General features: G+C 47.8%; 1 protein-coding gene and 1 non-coding gene across 5 annotated transcripts in view; one reads left to right on the top strand and one right to left on the bottom strand.

Annotated features, from left to right (window-relative positions):
- Positions 1–18,411, top strand: part of LOC144122121 (rifampicin phosphotransferase-like) — a 798,972-nt gene that overhangs the window by 700,692 nt on the left and 79,869 nt on the right. For 3 of the 4 annotated variants that reach the window (XM_077655660.1, XM_077655659.1, XM_077655658.1), the window contains 2 exons: positions 8,644–8,738; positions 16,476–16,539. The exons of the other annotated variant lie outside the window; for it this stretch is intronic. In XM_077655660.1, coding sequence (XP_077511786.1) covers positions 8,644–8,738; positions 16,476–16,539 — 159 coding nt within the window. The remainder of the gene's footprint in view (positions 1–8,643; positions 8,739–16,475; positions 16,540–18,411) is intronic. 4 annotated transcript variants of the gene reach the window in all.
- TRNAS-ACU (transfer RNA serine (anticodon ACU)) lies at positions 15,609–15,680 on the bottom strand. The gene has a single exon. It is a non-coding gene; the product is annotated as a tRNA-Ser (tRNA).

Below are 18,411 nucleotides of genomic sequence, written 5' to 3'. Positions count from 1 at the left end.
TTGTGCTTACGTTTACATTGACAATGCAGTAGTATTGCATAACAGCCTGGCGGCTCTCGGGTGAATTTCGTGCACTGCCTTGGGAGTGGCGCCATGTTGAGTGGCTGATTTCGACTACTGCCTCCGTTTTCCGAGGTTTAGGACTCTACTCTGTGCTTGCAGACAAGATGAAGAAGGGCCTCCCACGCTACAACTCAAATCATCTCTCCTCGACCAGTGATTGTGACCACTGGCCGATCGAGATTGTCGTTCCTCTCGTGCTTCTCGGAGGTGCCTCTGTTCCACCCAAAATAGCCAAGGTCTTGGAACGCGGGCAGAAGTTTGCGGTTGAGACTCGACCTGAAAAACACGACGTCCTTGCTTCGGTGCGCAGAATAGCCGAAAAGGCTCCAGATGAAGAACGGGCGTGTTACCTAGCTGAAGGTGTTCATGCTGTGTGCAGCAGCTATTCCGCAAAGCAAACCGGGAAGGCAATTCTGCGTAACGTTGCTGATTTCTTCAGTGGGTCAGACTTGGCCTTGTTGCAGGCTGATAAAGAGGGAGGCTTCGCCGTTATGCCTTGTCAGCTGTTCGGTGAAAAGGCCATGACGGCGGTGCTGAAGAACTTCAGAGTGTGTAAGCAGAAACCGCAGAAGTTTAAGGCCGGGGCTGTGGCGTTGCTGCGTGATCTGAACATGGCGAAGCTGATGAAAGCCGTGAAGGAATGCAAGTCAGATACGTTTAATGTGTTTTTCACAGGGAAAACGCACAAACCCCAGAACCCTTTCAGGGCCATTATCACGGAGAGAGACTGCTGGCAGGCACTGGTTAGCAAATATCTGCAGAGTCACCTGAGCACGCTTGTGATTGATGATCCTTTTAAGCTTGACAGTTCCGATACCCTGGTAAATCAACTTCGAGAGGACGCTGGAGGACATAACTCTGGGTTTTCGGTGGACATTGAGGAATTGTTTTATTCGGTGCCGCACGAGGAACGTTTCTTGGCCGTCCGAGAGTGCACATAAGAAACTGGCCCAGTGGCTTTTCAAAACTTATGTGTTGTTTCAATGGCTGGCTTTTTAGAGTTATTGAGCGTGTACTTGAATTCGATGGTAGTCAGGTTTGAGAATGGGTACTATGTTCCAAAACGCGGGATATGTATTGGCTCTTGTGTCGCGCCAGTTTTATGCGAGATATTTTTAGCTAAATTTGACCGAGACTTGAAGGATGATCTTGACAACCAAAGCATTGTTGGTATTTTTAGGTATTTTGACGAATTTCTAGTACTTCTACAACTAGATTTGAACAATGACGTTTCTACGGTTGCTGACTCAGTCTTGGGGAAGTTTTTGCTTTCTCCAAGACTCTGAATTTTACCCTTGAACTACCACAGGCTAACTGTCTGCAATTTTTAGATCTAAAATTATTTTTCAATACTGACAAGCATCTTTTTTGGGCTTAAATGCCGCGTTCGAAGAAAGCATTCTTTCCATATGACTCATCTCATTCTAAGCTCGTAAAACGTGGCATTGTGTCTCCTTGTCATAGATCAGCCCTTTCAATGTGATGCACGCATAGGGTCGAATCCAGTTTTGACCACCAGGTTGAACGTTTGGAGCAAGCCGGATTCCCGAGACCGGTAATAGGCTCTGTGGCGGAGTCGATGCTCAAACATTTTAGTAGTCTTGAGAGGGCCGTCGATTTTAATCACCCTACGCTGGCAAAAGAAAAAAAGACCTTTTCAAGTCATTTCTTATGTGTACAAGCTATCGCACAATGTCAAGAGGGTGGCTATTAAGTTCGGAGTTGATGTCGTTTTTACAGCCCCCTTGAAATTGTCCCGCCTGTGCGCCATGACCAGCAGGTGCCAAAGCAAAAGGGCAAAGAACAAATGTGTAATCAAACACCAAACTCAGTTTGTGCCTTGTACAGTTGGTGTGGTGTATAAGATTCCGCTCAGCTGTGGGTATGTGTACATAGGTCAGACAGGGCGCTGTCTCAATGACAGGCTCAGAGAGCATGCCAATTCTCTGGGCGCAAGTGGCAGCTCGAACCTGTCTTTGCATTGCCTCAAATGCGAACACTATACTGACAGGAATAAGAAGATGAAACAGCAGTGCCGTCCTTTCCTCCGTTCCACTGTTGTTATCGGGAGAGCTTCCGATAGGATGGCCCGGGAAATTGTAGAGGCCCTTAAAATTAGCACCACGGAAGGCTGCGTGAGTAAGGCTTCAGTGGCCCTTCTCAAAAATAACTCGCCTTTCTCCGCAATGGATAGCCTGCTTTTGTTGTTCAAAGCCGACTTGTTCTGATAAGACTGTGCATGTGCCTTTTCTTGATGCAATTTTTACTGTATCTATGAGCGTGCTCTTTCCTTCCCACACGTGATGTTCTGAATTTTGTACGCTTGCGCCCTCTCTGCTTCTTAAGGCGGTGTATCTTTTCTGAAAATACGGTTGCAAATTTGCTCTCGTTTGTGTGTGTGCGTGTTTCTCCCTCCCGTCCTGTGTTATTCTGCGCAGAGTTTTTAATTATGTCGCTTCACCAACTGGCCCAACGTTCTACCCTATTAAGGGTACTTTGTATCGTCGAAATCGAAGCAGCAGCGTTACGACGTCAGGATTTAAGTTAGGACCTGCCTCCAGATTCTCGTTCAACGATTTCGCACTCTTCTCATGCGAAGATGCGCCGAACACAATGCGCACCTTGGTTGCAGATCGATCCTCACGAATGACCGCATGATGAGGAAGATAATTCTGTCTGTTAGGAGAATCCTCTTCAGCCAGTGGTACTTTCTCGGCATGGCCATCTTTATTAAAAGCTCGAAGGGCATTATCTTATCTCTCCGACAATCTGTAGTCACCGTTTAGCTTCCGCAACAAAACATTAAAAGGCTTGGTTGCTACAGCACGGTTGTTGGCTAAATTTACATGAGATTTCATAGCAGTGCTTCCTTGTGACGCCATTTCTTCTTAATAATATTCCACTCAAAATAAGCAAGGACTAAATCCTGAACCTGGTCTTTGGTTTGTGGGCCGTTTGCATTGACGCCAATGCTCTCCAGCTCTAAAAATGAGTGAGTGTACTAGATAATTCTTCAGATTCGGCGGAAGTGCGAATCACTATCACATTGCCACAATGGGTCACATGGGTTGAGCAAGGCAACGGGCTTTGAGCGGTCTCTCCTAGTTTTGTTTTTGTGACCATCGTATTTCCTATGATAGGCCTCTGTCTGCCGGTCACAATCTTCCAATAAAAAATTGTAGCACGCTTAAGCTTCGTTTTTAAGTGTGAGACGCGACCGCGTGTCGCAGCGTTGCCGAGGAGTACACGGTACGCCATCGCCCTTTTGGCGCGACGCGTGGCCCGTTGGAGAATTTAAGGAAAGGATGACTGTCTCACATATCTCGGCGGACACACGAACCGGGCCGTAAGGAAAGGAAAATGAAATTAACAATTGCTTTTAGGAAAAGGAAATGACGCCTATCGACATATCTCCCTGGACACCCGGATTGCACTGTAAGGAAAGGAAAAATCGATCAAGCAATCATCAATAAAGAAATAAATAAACAAATCATTCGATCGATCAATCAATTCGTCGATCAATCAATCTATCAATCGATCTAATAACTCATAAATCAATCTATCTATCCATGAATCCATCAATCAATCCATCAATCAATCCATCAATCAATCCTTCACGTTATCGCGTTAAAATCCGTTCTCTTACGGCACGGTTCAGGTGTCCACCGAGAAGCGCCTTTTTCGCTCACGGCCAAAGACGCCGACGACATCGGCTTTTCTGCGAAACGAGCTCCTTAACGGTGTCGCGTTAATAATCAGATACATGACAGATAGAGACAGCCTGTTCTTGAAAGCCTGACGGTGAAATAAACGGGGATCTATGCTCAGCCTTTCCATCTCTCTATGTGTGTCTTCGAGTGGAGATGGAATATGCTCGTAGCATATTGTGCCCACTTCGAGCGCCTCCCCTACTACTGGCTCTTGGACACGCTTGTTCCTAATGAGCACATGAACTCTTTTCGTCCTTCTTCCTCTCTTTTTCCGCCAAACACACCCACTGTAAAGGATTCCTCTTCAATAAACTTAAAACCCAATTGGCGCGATACGGCTGCAGTAATAAAACTCCTTTATCTCCCGCCATCATGGCTGCAGTAATAAAACTCCTTTAGCTCCCGCCATCTACAAGAAGTAGGTAGCGACCAAATGCAGTAACTCCATAAGTTGTAGCCTTCAAAGTCTCTAAAAGCACTGCACATCTGGACTCTTTGTTAAAAGGTTGACCGGCGGTGAAGTAACGTTCTTAGAATCTATAGGTTTCTCAGCGGTGGACATGGTTGATACGTGCCTTAGCGCACAGTTAGGATATCTTATTCGACCTTTGCACTTACAGCAAAGTGACCTTGTTTTAAACAGCGGAAGCACCGGCTGCTATGCTTCAGAAACTCTATTTTTTGTGCTACAATCATCTACACGGAGTCGCAGTTGCCTGATAAATATTTGGGCGACTAAAAGAAAAAATAGCCGTTCAGCTCAATCTCAGTGGTTGTTTGGAGGGTTGATGCTGTCCGTATCTTGCACTGGAATGCTGGTTTCCGAGCCTCTGGTGATTTCACCCCGTTCCGAAGGCGCTGCGCTCTGTGTTCAGCCACTGCCTCCATGCATTCTAGTTGAAGTCCAAAAATATCCACCAGCACTCGAAGATCCTTCTATGCCTTTGTCAAACCCTGTGCAGAAGCGTCTTGAGGCGAAGATGACTGCCGGGGTGTTGATGACTTGGGCTTTGCAGATCATGAAACTGCAGTACTATGTCAGAAGGAAACGTTCTCAATAAAACTTCGCGCAGCATAGAGCATTACGTTGCTGAACTTATTACTAGGGCCTTTAAACTGCGCTTATGCCCCTGCACATCGTGATGTAAATTGCGCAGCGTATGACGTCGGCTGATGAAAATATCGGTGTCAGGTCCAGCACACATTGCAGTTGATCTTGGACCACAGCCCGCTCATCGTCGAAACGCCTCTGAAGCAACTCGATTGCATATTTTTAACAGTCGGCAGTCGGCTGAAGGTCTGCGACTTCTGACGCTGCTGTCCCAGTCAAGAGAGTATTCAGGATGAGAAGGGCTTTAAAGGAACAGGAGAGGTCGGCCTTGTTGTCCGCCTGGCATGCTACTCTAGAGAAAGTAGTCAGGTAGTTAAAATTGTCTCCAGAGCTAGTTCCGCGCTATCATGTGCAGTAGATCTGAACTGAGTTCAAAATATTGACCTGCTCTTCCGCTTCCCATCAAACTTAAAAGGTCCATTTGGGGCACCAGGCAATTCAATTGTGATGTCCGCGGCTCGTCGATTTGATCTTGGGTAGATCTTCGGGTCCAGAGCCGGAGTCGCAGTCTCGCTAATGTTTTCATTACCTTGTCGCCGTAAACAGCAGCATTTGAAGACTCGCCTGCGATCAATTAATTCGGAGTCTCCTCGAAGGTCTTCTTGTCCAGGTTCTTAATCTCCTGGTACAACACTTCAGTGCTGTCAAAGAGAATTTATGGCCCAAAGGCATCTTCGTCCAAATAGCGCCCTGACACAAGGTTTTTTCTTCTACTCAAGGTGGAGACCAGGACCCATTTTCCAAGCATTTCACTCTAACGAATACGAGCGCCAGGCAAGGGAAAGCTTGTACCCATTGTATCACCGATGGGTTCACGGCGGCACTCAGGGGCGAACACCGCACCTCCCGCATGCAAGGTGGATGCTCACACGACTAGGACACCGCTGTGGTCCGTCTTTTCTACTAGTACCAGCCTTGCGTCGCTGTGGGTGGCGTCGTTTGAGAGTGCCGCGCTCCGGCACCAGGTGATGGGCCTCAGGGTCCACCTGCTGTTGCGTGAACGCTTCAAAGGAGCGTCGCCGAGACGACCGTGACCGAAACGAACGCAAGCGGTTTTTTATATTATGAAGATGAAGCGCAGCTGCACGAGAGGTGCAGCTTCACGCGTACATGCAAATGATGACATCTTCATCTGTCGATGAAGAAGTTCCAACAATAACCATAGAGGTAATGCCCTACTATGTTTATTAGAGTTTAACCACTGCCACTTTCGGCCACCTTCTCCTGGAGGGCTTGTTGACAAGCATTGTCAATAAAACGTGTATAAATGAGCAAATGTCGGGCAACATACGAGTATTGCATGATATATTTAGCGGAAAATAATTCATATACATCAGAAATAGGAGGGCAGGCACTACAATTCCTTGTGTACTACCTGATGTTTGTGACAGAAAGTTGGAGAAGTGGTTAACAATAACGGACTCTAAGAGATGTTTTATTAATCCATTTATCCTTGAAACGATGTCCGGATGCAAATTTATTCAGCACAGGTTTATGAGCATAACTTTAAAAGTACGTTATCAAGTGATCTGCCAAAGACTGAAAATAAGGCATGAATATGTAACTGAGTTTGAAGATTAGAATGAAAACGGTAAAGAAAAATAGCAATTAAGTAACGTCCCGAACAGGCTATTTCGAGATCGATGTTAGTATGAAGGGGATACTTAAACACCGCCTTAATGGTATGGCGCGATAGTGTAATGGTTCCATTCCTATATATGCAGAAAGTTATCTTCTCTACATTCCTCGTACCCCTCCTGGCGCAGTGATGTAGCAGTGAAGCAATGCGCCACTGCCCTGCGAAGGCTCCCAACGGTCGCCCTTCTATGGACCAGGTTGCTCTTCCCGAGATACCAATCACTAATTTAGCAGCAACGGTGGCCAGCTTCCTCACTATACGGGGGACAGGCTGTGATGACACCGCAAGGTCACGTGATTTAGGTGGCCCACCTGCCTCCTAGGTTACTCTCTGGGGACCACCCACCAGAGCCACATATGCCCGTGAATATTCGCTCACAGCGCTGACGCCGACAACGCCGACTCCGGATTTTGTGGTGAACGGGACCTTTAATGCTGCCGCATTAAAAATTTATCCAAACTAGAATGCAAGACCTCAGAGTAGATCACGTGTTTCATCTGTTTAGATGTGATGCTGATCAACGGAGTGTGGTGGTAGTTGAGTGGAGAATCTTTCTGGTGGGATGTGAACGCAGGAAATACCTTCCCCATCTCCCATTCATCAGTGATAATGCCTCTGGCGACTTACGGAGGAAATTTTTATTTTTATAATAATTTGTTTTCAGTTATTTTGAGACTTCTAACAACCACAGGACTTTCACGGTGGCACACTCTAAGCAATAAAAGAGAGAAGGAAAATGAACAGAATCTCAAAAAAGGAAAACGATGGAGTCGATGACACTGACAATGAATGATAGAAACAGTTAACAGTAAATGAATGTTATAATCACAGTGAACACAAGAGGTTTCGCCAGAAAGAACTGACATCCTGATGTACCTCATCAGGATGTCAGTTCCTCATCAGGATGTCAACGGGGTACCATGGCGTTATATGTATATGCATAATTGGCACAATGGCTCTTAGTTTCATCGGTGGCAGGTGAAACACGCGGCTGGGTCAGTAGGACCCTCCAGACACCCGAAGCTCGATCAAAGACATTAGGTGTATGCAGTCAATGTTTCCATATAAATAATTCAAGAAAAAGATCAGTTCTCGTGGCTCTCATCTGGTCGCGAAGTCGGTTAGCCCTTGAACGTGCAAGGCAGCTCTGTAATCGTCTCAGGGACTAGATAAGCAAACCGCACGTCCCATGGGGAGATAGACCGGTAGCTGTAAGCAGCTGTGGGCGCTCTGGCCTTAAAAGCTAGTACTACGAGGAGTTAATTTAAGAAAAGACCTAAGTATTTCCGGTAGAAGTGGTGCCAAGAGGTCTTAACACAGCTTAACAATGAAAAGAGGGATTCCATCAGCACCACAGGATGTGTAAGGCGATAGATGAAGGAAAGCATCAGTAGCCCCTTCTAGAAAAACTCTGGGCTGAACTACCGAGTAGTTGCCGTCGCTTTCAAGAGTAGGGGCGCTAGTGCCATTCCTTGTGAACACAGATGGGATGTACGACGGAAACAGCTCACAAATATCTGAGGGGTCAATAGCATAGCCAGCGTTCAAAATCGATGTTATGTCCAAAAGTGGAACTAGCCGGGCCAGTTGGCTTATGACACATAAATAACAGCGCGACATATGGGACAATAAGGAAGAGAGACAAACACGAGCGATGTTATGTGTGGAGTCGGATGCCTGGCTGTTGCGCTAACAAACAGCCAGAAATCCTGCGGCTCTTCTCGGCAAAATTTAGATCAGCATCTTTGTCATGTGTAACTGCCTTTGACTGAGCAGGTCAGAATGAAGAGGCACACAAAGGATCACTCAAACTGTTGCCGCTATAGTAAGGAAGGGTGATGTAGCGCAATTGCTGTTAATTTAACGCCGTTAAGCGCGGCTGTGGTCAAACGTAGCAGCGGAAGAAGTTGGAACAGGTCAGCTTTGTTGTTGCAGTGGTGCGCAGAGGAGGATTTCCAGGGTATAATGCACCTGTGCGCACGACGAGAGAACGCACCATACTTGTTTGAGCAGAAATTTTCCATTAGATGACGCTGGGTGGGGTGGTGAGTACTTTAAAGGCCCTTGCAAAGAACAGCACGACGCCGTCCACGTCCAACTGTTTTTTTTTGTAAGTGCAGGCCATGGCAGGCACCGTGGACACCTACACCAGAGAACCTCTGCCTATCGAGAGAGCTGTGGAGAGCCTCGACATTAAGCTGGGCGTCGTCAGCAGGTGAGCGCCCCACTATGCGTGGGAGGACCAAAGTTGAGTCGTGTGTAATCTATTCAGACTAACTCCTCTCTAGCGCTTAGGGGCTTGAAATAGCTGTAAAGGTGTAGAGGCATTAAATTTTGAAAGAAAAAAAAACAATACGATTTGTTTATTGGGCGTAAGAAGAGGCCTTGCACCAAGTTTCCTTCGCAGTCGTTGTGTGAAACGTAATTTATTATGATTTTTAGTATTGTCCGAGGAACCGCTCGGCATTGCTACCCGCATCGAGTGATGTGAAGGTGCACTTATCCTAATTACTGTGGCTTCACCCAACGGGCTGGTAGTTCACAGGAACAACCAGTGCTTGCCGGCGACGCTGACGTTACCGATATTGTGGTAGTCCAGGTTCCGGGTTGAGCGTGACATGAAAAGCACCAGAATTGCTGGTACAGAATTTGTTTTGATTAAATATTCCCGCTGCCCACTGGTGTTTCGAGCTCATTTCATGATTACTAGAGCCATAGACCCGTTTACAAGCGTCGGATCAAGCTCTGCAGAGGCCCTAAAATTACGGTACTGCTCGACACATCTCTACTACGACACGCGTAGAGAAGAAAGAGTTAACGCAGGGGCGTTGGCCGAATGAAGGATTTTCTGGCTTGTGTAGGTATAGGCGCATGAGAGCACGACGAACTAAAGCGGAGACAAGGATCAGAGTTGTTTGGCTGTGCGCATACAAGGGGCCCTGTCCGTTCCGTTCGCTATCTGATGGTGCAGCAGTAAAGCAGCTGAATGGGCTAGTTGGTTTTGCATCTTAGTGAAAAACAGCGCACAAGCAGACACAGACAGAAAGAAGGGGACAAGCGCTGAACTAGCAACTGAGGTTTTATTGAGAAGCATGGCGAAATATATACAGCACAGCATACAGCATTCAAAAAACATATAAGCAGCACATAAAAGGCGGATAAGAAGCCAGCATCCAAATTCATCGCTTAACGTCGCATATCCAAGAATTCCATCTCATTTGTTGAAAGAAGGATAGACGGGGTGCTGACACATGAGTCCTCCGCTTTTGCTATTGCCCTAGCCTCGATAATTTCCCTTGTTATTGTGCACTTGTTTCGTGCCAGGATTTTGCAGCCGTGAAGGTCGGGTATGCAGGCAGGTTTATGATTGCAACGGTGACAGTGCTTAGCCAGAAAACCTGATGAAGCAATGGATCTTACATTGTTGTTATGCTCCAGTAATCTTTCGTTAAAACACCGACCGGTCTGGCCGATGTATCTGCTTCCACACGGTAACTTAATTTCATAAACAACACCCTGATCACATGCAACAAGAGGGTTCTGGTGGTTGATTTTGCATCCAGGACGAGGCTTTTTCATTGGATTTGTCGCTTTACACAGTTTTATGTTTCACGCAAAAATGTTTCACTAAAAAGAGCGAAATCAAAGGCAAAGAAACTGTGCAACAAGCTCAATCTAACAGGACTTGTAACCCACATAGACAAGAGTGAGAATTTGTCATTACAAATGTTGTTTGCCGCCAAAACGCACAAGCCAGAGTGCCCTTTCAGGGTCATAGTGTCGGAGCGTGGGACGTGGCAAAAGAGCATTGGAATTTTCTTGCAGGACCAGCTGAAAAAGCTTACCTTTGATGACCCGTTCCTAATCAGAAATTCCAATGAAGTTGCTAACTATCTCAATTCTGTAGAAGGAAAATCAGTGACGGCCTTTTCTATTGACATCAAGGATTTGTTTTATTCACTCCCGCATGATAGATTAATGTCGTGTGTAGAAACGTGCATTGATAAGGCAGGAGCTGTTGCATTCCAGAGTGAGTCGGGTATAGATGTAGGGGGCTTTTTGGAACTATTGCATCTTTATCTGACATCTACATATGTAGACTGGGGAAAAAACACGTATCTACAAAAGCAAGGTGTGTGTATAGGCTCATGCATAGCGCCCTTGTTGAGCGATTTATTTCTGGCTGAGTGTGACAATGTGTTGTTAACACGTCTGGACGGCTGCCAAGTTTTAAACGTGGCACGATATGTTGACGACTTTCTGATTATAATAGAAAGGAGAGACCGACCTCTTGACGAAACATTCGGGAGCATTCTAAGAATATTCGAGGAGTGTTTAAACCCCCTAACTTTGACCAATGAACTGCCTCTGGATGAAAGCATCCGTTTCTTGGACTTAAGCCTCCGGTTTACGAACAACCATGCCTGTTGAATTTATGATCCTAGGGGAAAAAGCCGATACTTCCGTACGATTCGGCACACTCGAAATTGGTGAAAAGGGGTATAGCTGAGCTTTGCTTTCGTAATGCATTAAACAAGTCGTGTTTTCACACAGTTGAGGAAAGCCTAATGAAACAAACTGCCCGTCTAGGTGCGGCTGGCTACCCCAGTGAATTGCTAGTGTCAGTGGCGGAAGGTGTTCTAAAAGAGAAAAAAGCGGAAGGGCAGACGGGATGCAATCAACAAAAGGGACAAAGAGATGATAAACAAAAAGTTGTGGTCATCCCTTATATGCATAAGATCTCGCACAACCTTAAGAAAATAGCCAAGAAGGCCGATGTTAAGGTTGTGTTTTCTAATAAAACTAATAAAACTGTGTAAAGCGACAAATCCAATGAAAAAGCCTCGTCCTGGATGCTAAATCAACCACCAGATTCCTTTTGTTGCATGTGATCAGGGTGTTGTTTATGAAATTAAGTTACCGTGTGGAAGCAGATACATCGGCCAGACCGGTCGGTGTCTTAACGAAAGATTACTGGAGCATAAAAACAATGTAAGATCCATTGCTTCATCAGGTTTTCTGGCTAAGCACTGTCATCGTTGCAATCATAAACCTGCCTGCATACCCGACCTTCACGGCTGCAAAATCCTGGCACGAAACAAGTGCACAATAACAAGGGAAATTATCGAGGCTAGGGCGATAGCAAAAGCGGAGGACTCATGTGTCAGCACCCCGTCTATCCTTCTTTCAACAAAAGAGATGGAATTCTTGGATATGCGACGTTAAGCGATGAATTTGGATGCTGGCTTCTTATCCGCCTTTTATGTGCTGTTTATATGTTTTTTGAATGCTGTATGCTGTGCTGTATATATTTCGCCATGCTTCTCAATAAAACCTCAGTTGCTAGTTCAGCGCTTGTCCCCTTCTTTCTGTCTGTGTCTGCTTGTGCGCTGTTTTTCACTAAGGTGCAGCAGTGTTGAGCGTGTTGCTCTGTAGAGCGAAGCAGCCAGCCACGGCTGTAGCTTTTCTAGCCTGCATGTAGCAGGTATAGGGCTAAATGACTGCCAGCCACTCCTTTTTACTTCCCTTGCGCCCATGCAAATTTTGACATACTACTAGCGTTGAGATGTGGCGCAATAGTGCGTTGGTCCTTCTCAGCTTCCTCGATTGCGAAACACATTAGCTGTCTGGACAACTTATTTATATTAACAGTATGCACTGCTCGCCAAGTTTCCGCAAACCTCAAACGGGTAAAGGCCGTTTCACATGCAGCAGTTCTCGCCGGTCGACGCAATAGTTTCCGTCAGGATCTACGACGAAGAGCTGTCGGTCCAGCCGCAGGCGGTTTGACACGGGCGTCCGTCCCGTGGGAATTCAATCGCAGCGTCGGTGCCCTCGCTTTGCAACTGACCACTAGGGAGCGCCGAAACAACGTGCGACATAGGGTCACGCGGAAGGTGTAGACGCGGCTGAAGCAGAATGGTTTATTCTAATTAAAACATACGAAATATTGCCTTGCATGTAAACTCACACTGCTTATAAGAACACCAACATAGTCCGTGTTGAAGTACTGACCTGTTTAATCGTGGGTTGGCTGTGCTAACACCAAGCAACCATGCGCGCCGTTCCGACGTAATTCCCTGGTATGCTGCGCATGTGAAAGCAATGACTGAAAATCGCGCTGCAACATAACCGACTGCGCCGAAAGTTTTCATTATAGTCGCAGCATGTGAACATACCTTAAAGCGATTATAAAGAACTTACAAAAGATAATAGCAGACGGTCAAAGTGCCAATTAACAGCCAGGGCGTTCCAAAAAACGCATGATCGACAGGAAAAGACATAGCTCCCGCAATGCCAATCTGTCTTAAGGCAACGCTGTACGCTTTTGTGCATTTGCTACCTTTATTTCTGAGGATCCATCCACTCGTGTGCTATACCATTCCCTTCAAGAACTGATGCCTCTGTCGAAATGGCTGAGCTTTTTTTCCCCCACACATGTGGTTTTACTTACTGCTAGTTGCATTTTTTACTTATGTTCCTTTTGTTCAGGCTGCTTTATTCGTACATGTTATTTGACCCTCTCCTGTATGTGCCTGAAGTAGGTTAACACCATTATTAAATAAATAAGTCTTCTGAAAAAGTCTTCCTTTGACAACGCCGGCAGAGCGCGGGTGCCCGCTCTTTTTTTTTTTTTTGAAGCTATGTTTATTGCCTCAGGGCATACAAACTATGAAGTGAAAGATGAGTAAGATGCTTAAATAAATGAAAGTATAAATGAATGCCCGCTCTTGGTTTGTACGCTGCTTTAAAAATATAGTGGCACAATTAGCTCTGCCTAGAGAGCACGACGCGGCAGTGATAATGATTAGATGATACCTTCTTTCTTAATTACCACCCGTTTCTTATTTCACACACCCATTAGCGTACATCAGTAGGCGTACTAGACCACGTGATGCACCACAAGATGCACAATTGTTGAATGAAAAAGACTTTGTGAGCGAAAAAATAGTGAGTGGAGTTTTTAGTCCAGGGTCCCTCCCATGGAGATGACCGCGTGTTTCGACCGCTGCGCCAGTGCTTTCTGGTGCTCCAGGCGTGAACTGGTCAGCATCCCCTCCCAGTGCTCAATTGCGGCGTTTTTGATGATCGCTGGCTGCTGGTCTGTTTGGCATGCCCACACCATATGAAACATATTCGAGTATCCCTTACAAAATGAACATTTAACTGAATATTACGTGGGATGTGTACTATGCAGAAGGCCGAGTATTGGGTATGGATTAATTTGTAGTTTGCGTAACATTACTTCTTACTCCTTAGTGAATTCTGTGCGAGACTGTGGGTATGTTTTCTTTTCCAGTCTGTAATGCTGTAATAGCTCCCCGTATGTGGTTAGTTTTTCCTTCTTTTCCTCACCGACCTCGGATAACGCCCGGTAAGCAAGTGCTCGGGCGGCGGCGTGGGCGCCATTGTTACCTCTAGCAGTCTCGTGAGCAGGCGCCCATATTACGTTGACCGTTGGCATCCTTTTGAAATATGGCTTCAAGAGTTTTGCCGCCTTCATGGCAACTCTCTCTTTGGCAAGGTTTCTGTTTGCGGCTTGCGTCTTTGATCACAATACATTCACGGATGTGGCAAAATGCAAGACACTCAAGGTGTCCCTTCAACCAAGTCGAACGAACATGCCTCAGTTACCTAGGTGTAGTGTGGCGTCTCGGAACGGAAGGGTAATTGGCTTGATTCCCATTTAATTACCACAATAACTTTTTCAGGGTAATAATTTACATTCTTATATGCCATAATGACATTTAAGTCAAGCTCCGACCTCATGATCAAGGTTTAACTGGAGTTTTCATAATTTTAAATTCAAAGCTCAGCGAGTGCCGTCACAACCTTTCGGACCAATCCTTATTCTGACAATGCCCACGGCTTTTCCTCCAAACGTCCTCTTTACGCTGTTGCATCAAAAGCGTTTCCGTGCGATGCAAGGTAGCGGAAAAGTTCCCGCAGGTGAGAAGAGAGGGGAACAGCTTGTTGAAGTGCACTTTTCAAAACTTTACGCAGCTTTGTGCTAAAATCCAGCGCATGGATATGATTCTTCTAGTGAATCAATTGGCCCAAACCGAGGTCAGGCTGATGATGATGATGATACTCTGCGAGGTGAGTGTAAGTGTGCAGAGCCGCGAAGGTGCCCCCTGTGTCCGATTCCTCCTCCGCTGCCGCCTCCAGCGCCCGGAAGGTTCCTGCTCTGGCGAGGATATGCGCGCTGTCGCTGCCCGAAGGGCTGCTTTGTTTTTAACGCGGCAGCGTTAAGGGCCCCGTGTCGCAGAAAAGCCGGTGTCGTCGGCGTCGGCATTGGCGGCATCGGCCGTGAGCGAAAAATCCTAGAAGCGCGCACGTTGCGCCATCAGGCGGCGCCCACTAAAGCCACTTCCTCCTCCTCGCAATGTACCCAACTGCCCCAACAGATAGCGCGCGACGGCAGCGCCTTCCGCTTGTCTCGTTAGGGAGCAGTGGGGCCGTGCGCGCACGCAGCAATCAGGCAGTGAGCGGCGAACAACGCAGCGCACATCCAAAGCGCGTTCACCACGAAGCTTGCGGCTTGCTGCCCGCTCGTTCGGCGCAGAAGTGATGTCGGCATTCGTGGCATCGGGTTTGTAAACAACGATGTGCCGACGAACTACGACTGCAACTTGCGTCCCGCGCATTTTCGGCAAGGCGTCTGGCTGCACTTCTACGTGGTTGGCCGCTCCGCGCGTCCGTTTCAGCAGCAGCGATGGCTCAGTGGTTAGGACGCTCGGCTACTGATCTGGAGTTCCCAGGTTCGAACCCTACCGCGGCGGCTGCGTTTCGATGGAGACGAAACGCTAAGGCGCCCGTGTGCTGTGCGATGTCAGTGCACGTTAAAGATAATAATAATAATTGTTTTTTTGGGGAAAGGAAATGGCGCAGTATCTGTCTCATATATCAGACACCTGAACCGCGCCGTAAGGGAAGGGATAAAGGAGGGAGTGAAAGAAGAAAGAAAGAAGAGGTGCCGTAGTGGAGGGCTCGGGAATAATTTCGACCACCTGGGATCTTTAACATGCAGTGACATCGCACAGCACACGGGCGCCTTAGCGTTTTTCCTCCATAAAAACGCAGCCGCCGCGGTCGGGTTCGAACCCGGGACCTCCGGATCAGTAGTCGAGCGCCCTAACCACTGAGCCACCGCGGCGGGTTTAAAGATCCCCAGGTGGTCGAAATTTTTCCGGAGCCCTCCACTATAGCACCTCTCTCTTCCTTTCTTCTTTCACTCCTTCCTTTATCCCTTCCCTTACGGTGCGGTGCATGTGTCCGCCGATATGTGACACAGATACCGCGCCACTTCGTTTCCTTAAAAAAATAATTTTTGAATTTCCGTTTCGCCGTACGTAGCAGAGCGATTTGTCTAACGGGCAAGGCGTCGCGCTGAACGGGCGATGGCGTTCCGCTGACTCCCTGGCAGTGCCGCAATATGCTGTCGCGATCCACTCCTAGAGGCGAAGGTTAACCATCCTCCAATTTTGATCACAGCGGAATTGGCGCAGAAGTGCGTTGACTCTGGTTGTTCTGAGGCCGACGTAGAGCTCAGAGTACATGTTCTTGGGGACCGGCGCGACTGTGATCTTAGCTGTGAATTTGGGCCGGATAGCGTGGCAGCTCTGCTGCAACAGAGTGACCGTGTCCGGGTAGCCTAGTCGGCGTAGAATAAAGGTCCAGCCTATTCTCATGCCTCGAAGATGCATGAGCTGGCCGGTCCTTTGGGCTTCCACCAGCTCTTGTGCCGTGTTGCGTCAACGTTTCGTTCCCGAAAGGAACTGAACCTTTGATGAAACGTTTTGCACGGTCACGCTCGTGCTCACGTGACGTAGCGCTGTGTTGCGATATTGAATACGGGTCTAAGAAAAAGTTTCTTGTTGAGCGCTCAGCGAAACGAGCGACTAGCATCCGCACCGTGAAGGTCGGGTACATTTCTCACGGCTCTTTGCAGGAAACTCCTCACGTGGCTGATGCGGAAGTGTCGACGAGGCGTCGCCCTGCGGGAGCTTTCCAAGGTAAGGCCGCGAGTTGGCGGCTGTCAGCATTTCGCAGGATCGAGCACACACTGCACTCAGACAAAAGAGCGAAAGCAGAATGCAATTAAAATTCAGAACAGTAGTTGTGAACAAGAGCACGTGGCCCGCAGAATATTGCTCCCCTTATGGTCGTTGCTTTTCTCGGCAGAATTTGAATCCCACTATAGTGCCTAGAACGCCACTTACTCGGTTCCTCCTCGCCAGCCATGCCAGAGCTTCGCACCACCTTCCTGCTGCAACCACTAGGAAAGGATGCCTGTCGGAGAATTAGAATTTTTGGGAGACATGAACGGTGAGGTAGATGATTTAGACGGCTTTTATGGCCCGGTTATGACATGTTTTACTGTTGCTGTAGTTACACTTCCCTTTATTTGGCTGGCTTTATGGCTCGCAAAACAGCTTTTCACGCCTTTACATTTGTCGCATTACTCACATTTCGCGTAACTTGGCTGGGCACATCGGATGAGCCGAGGACGCGCTCACTGATGTGATCCGCTGAAACGCAATCGCAAGCCGTGACTTGAATTAGCCAGTACTCTAGCGAATGCGGTCTCTCCTGCTCACCTGAAAAGTCCGAAGCTGTACGCATCCACTCACATAGATAAGACAAAGAGAACCTCCAACTCAACATTCTTCCTGACGGGCAGGGGATTCCTAAGTAGCAACACTGGATCCTAGGCATGTGGGTACGATGCAACCACAGAGTACCCCACACGCTCAGACTTCTACGCTACAGCCCAAGTTACTCAGATGATCACCCGAGTAGCCAAAAGAAGACTTTGTTTAAAGGAGCAGGACACGGTCAGGTTGATATTTTTTTTGTAGTTTATGGGTGTTTAACTTCCGAAAGCGACTAATGCTATGAGGGACGCCGTAGGGAAGGGCTTCGGAAATTTTGACCACTTGGGGACGTTTCACGTGTGCTGACATCGCACAGTACACGGGCTTCTAGAAACTCGCCTCCACGGAAATTCGACTGCCGAAGCCGGAATCCAACCCGCGTCTTTCGGGCCAGCAGTCGAGCGCCATAACCACTCAGCGGCTCCCATAGATGCCGCCACCGAATACGTTGGTTAGCGCTAAGCGCAGACTCTGTTAAGGCGCGTCGTAACGCGCGCGCCCTGCACGGCGACGTCACGTCGGCCAAAGCGAGACCCTCTCTACTCCAATTGCGCTTGACCGCCGACACGCTCGGCGGCTTCGGCGCACTCTGATTGCACAGGCGGAGACTTGGAACACGTCTCTATTTCGCGCTGAGTGCGCCAGCCGCCGCCAGCCCAGCCAGACTGGTTCGGCTCCGCGGCGAAGCGCGCGTTGTGAACTCATGGGCCTCCTCGGAGCACCGCCGAGGCGAAATCGCATGTTCGCGGCCAGTAAAGCTTTCGATTAAAAACATTCTATCATGTGGGTACTGGGACACGCCGGCCTGGCCGGGAAAGATGCAGCGAACGCCATCACTCGAGGACATACTAACCGAGCGACGGCTGACGCACTGGGACTCCAGCCAGTTTCCCAGACCTACGGCGGCATACTAGAGAACCTTAGAGGACTAAGGTGGATCTATTGCCCACCCCAAATCCAAATGAGTAGAGCAGACTGTAAGTTGCAGACAGCTGCAATCGAATACATACATGCTTATTGATTCTAAACAAGGTTAACTACACTACATACAGGCCCGCATGCCCATGGTGCAGAGACAGCCACACTATTGTTACGTTTGGAGACGCCAACATGCCAAGAATATTCAAGCCACTGAGAAGCATCATTCGACAGAGGCTTCAAAGGGCCGTCGGCGTGGTTGCAGAGCCACGAGTACAGGTGGTGGCGTCTACAAGGGACCTCCCCCCTGCT

Source organism: Amblyomma americanum, chromosome 2 (assembly GCF_052857255.1).
Source record: "Amblyomma americanum isolate KBUSLIRL-KWMA chromosome 2, ASM5285725v1, whole genome shotgun sequence".
NCBI classification, from domain to species: Eukaryota; Metazoa; Arthropoda; class Arachnida; order Ixodida; family Ixodidae; genus Amblyomma; species Amblyomma americanum.
Note: the sequence above shows the minus strand (reverse complement) of the source record. Positions and strands in the feature narration are given on the sequence as shown.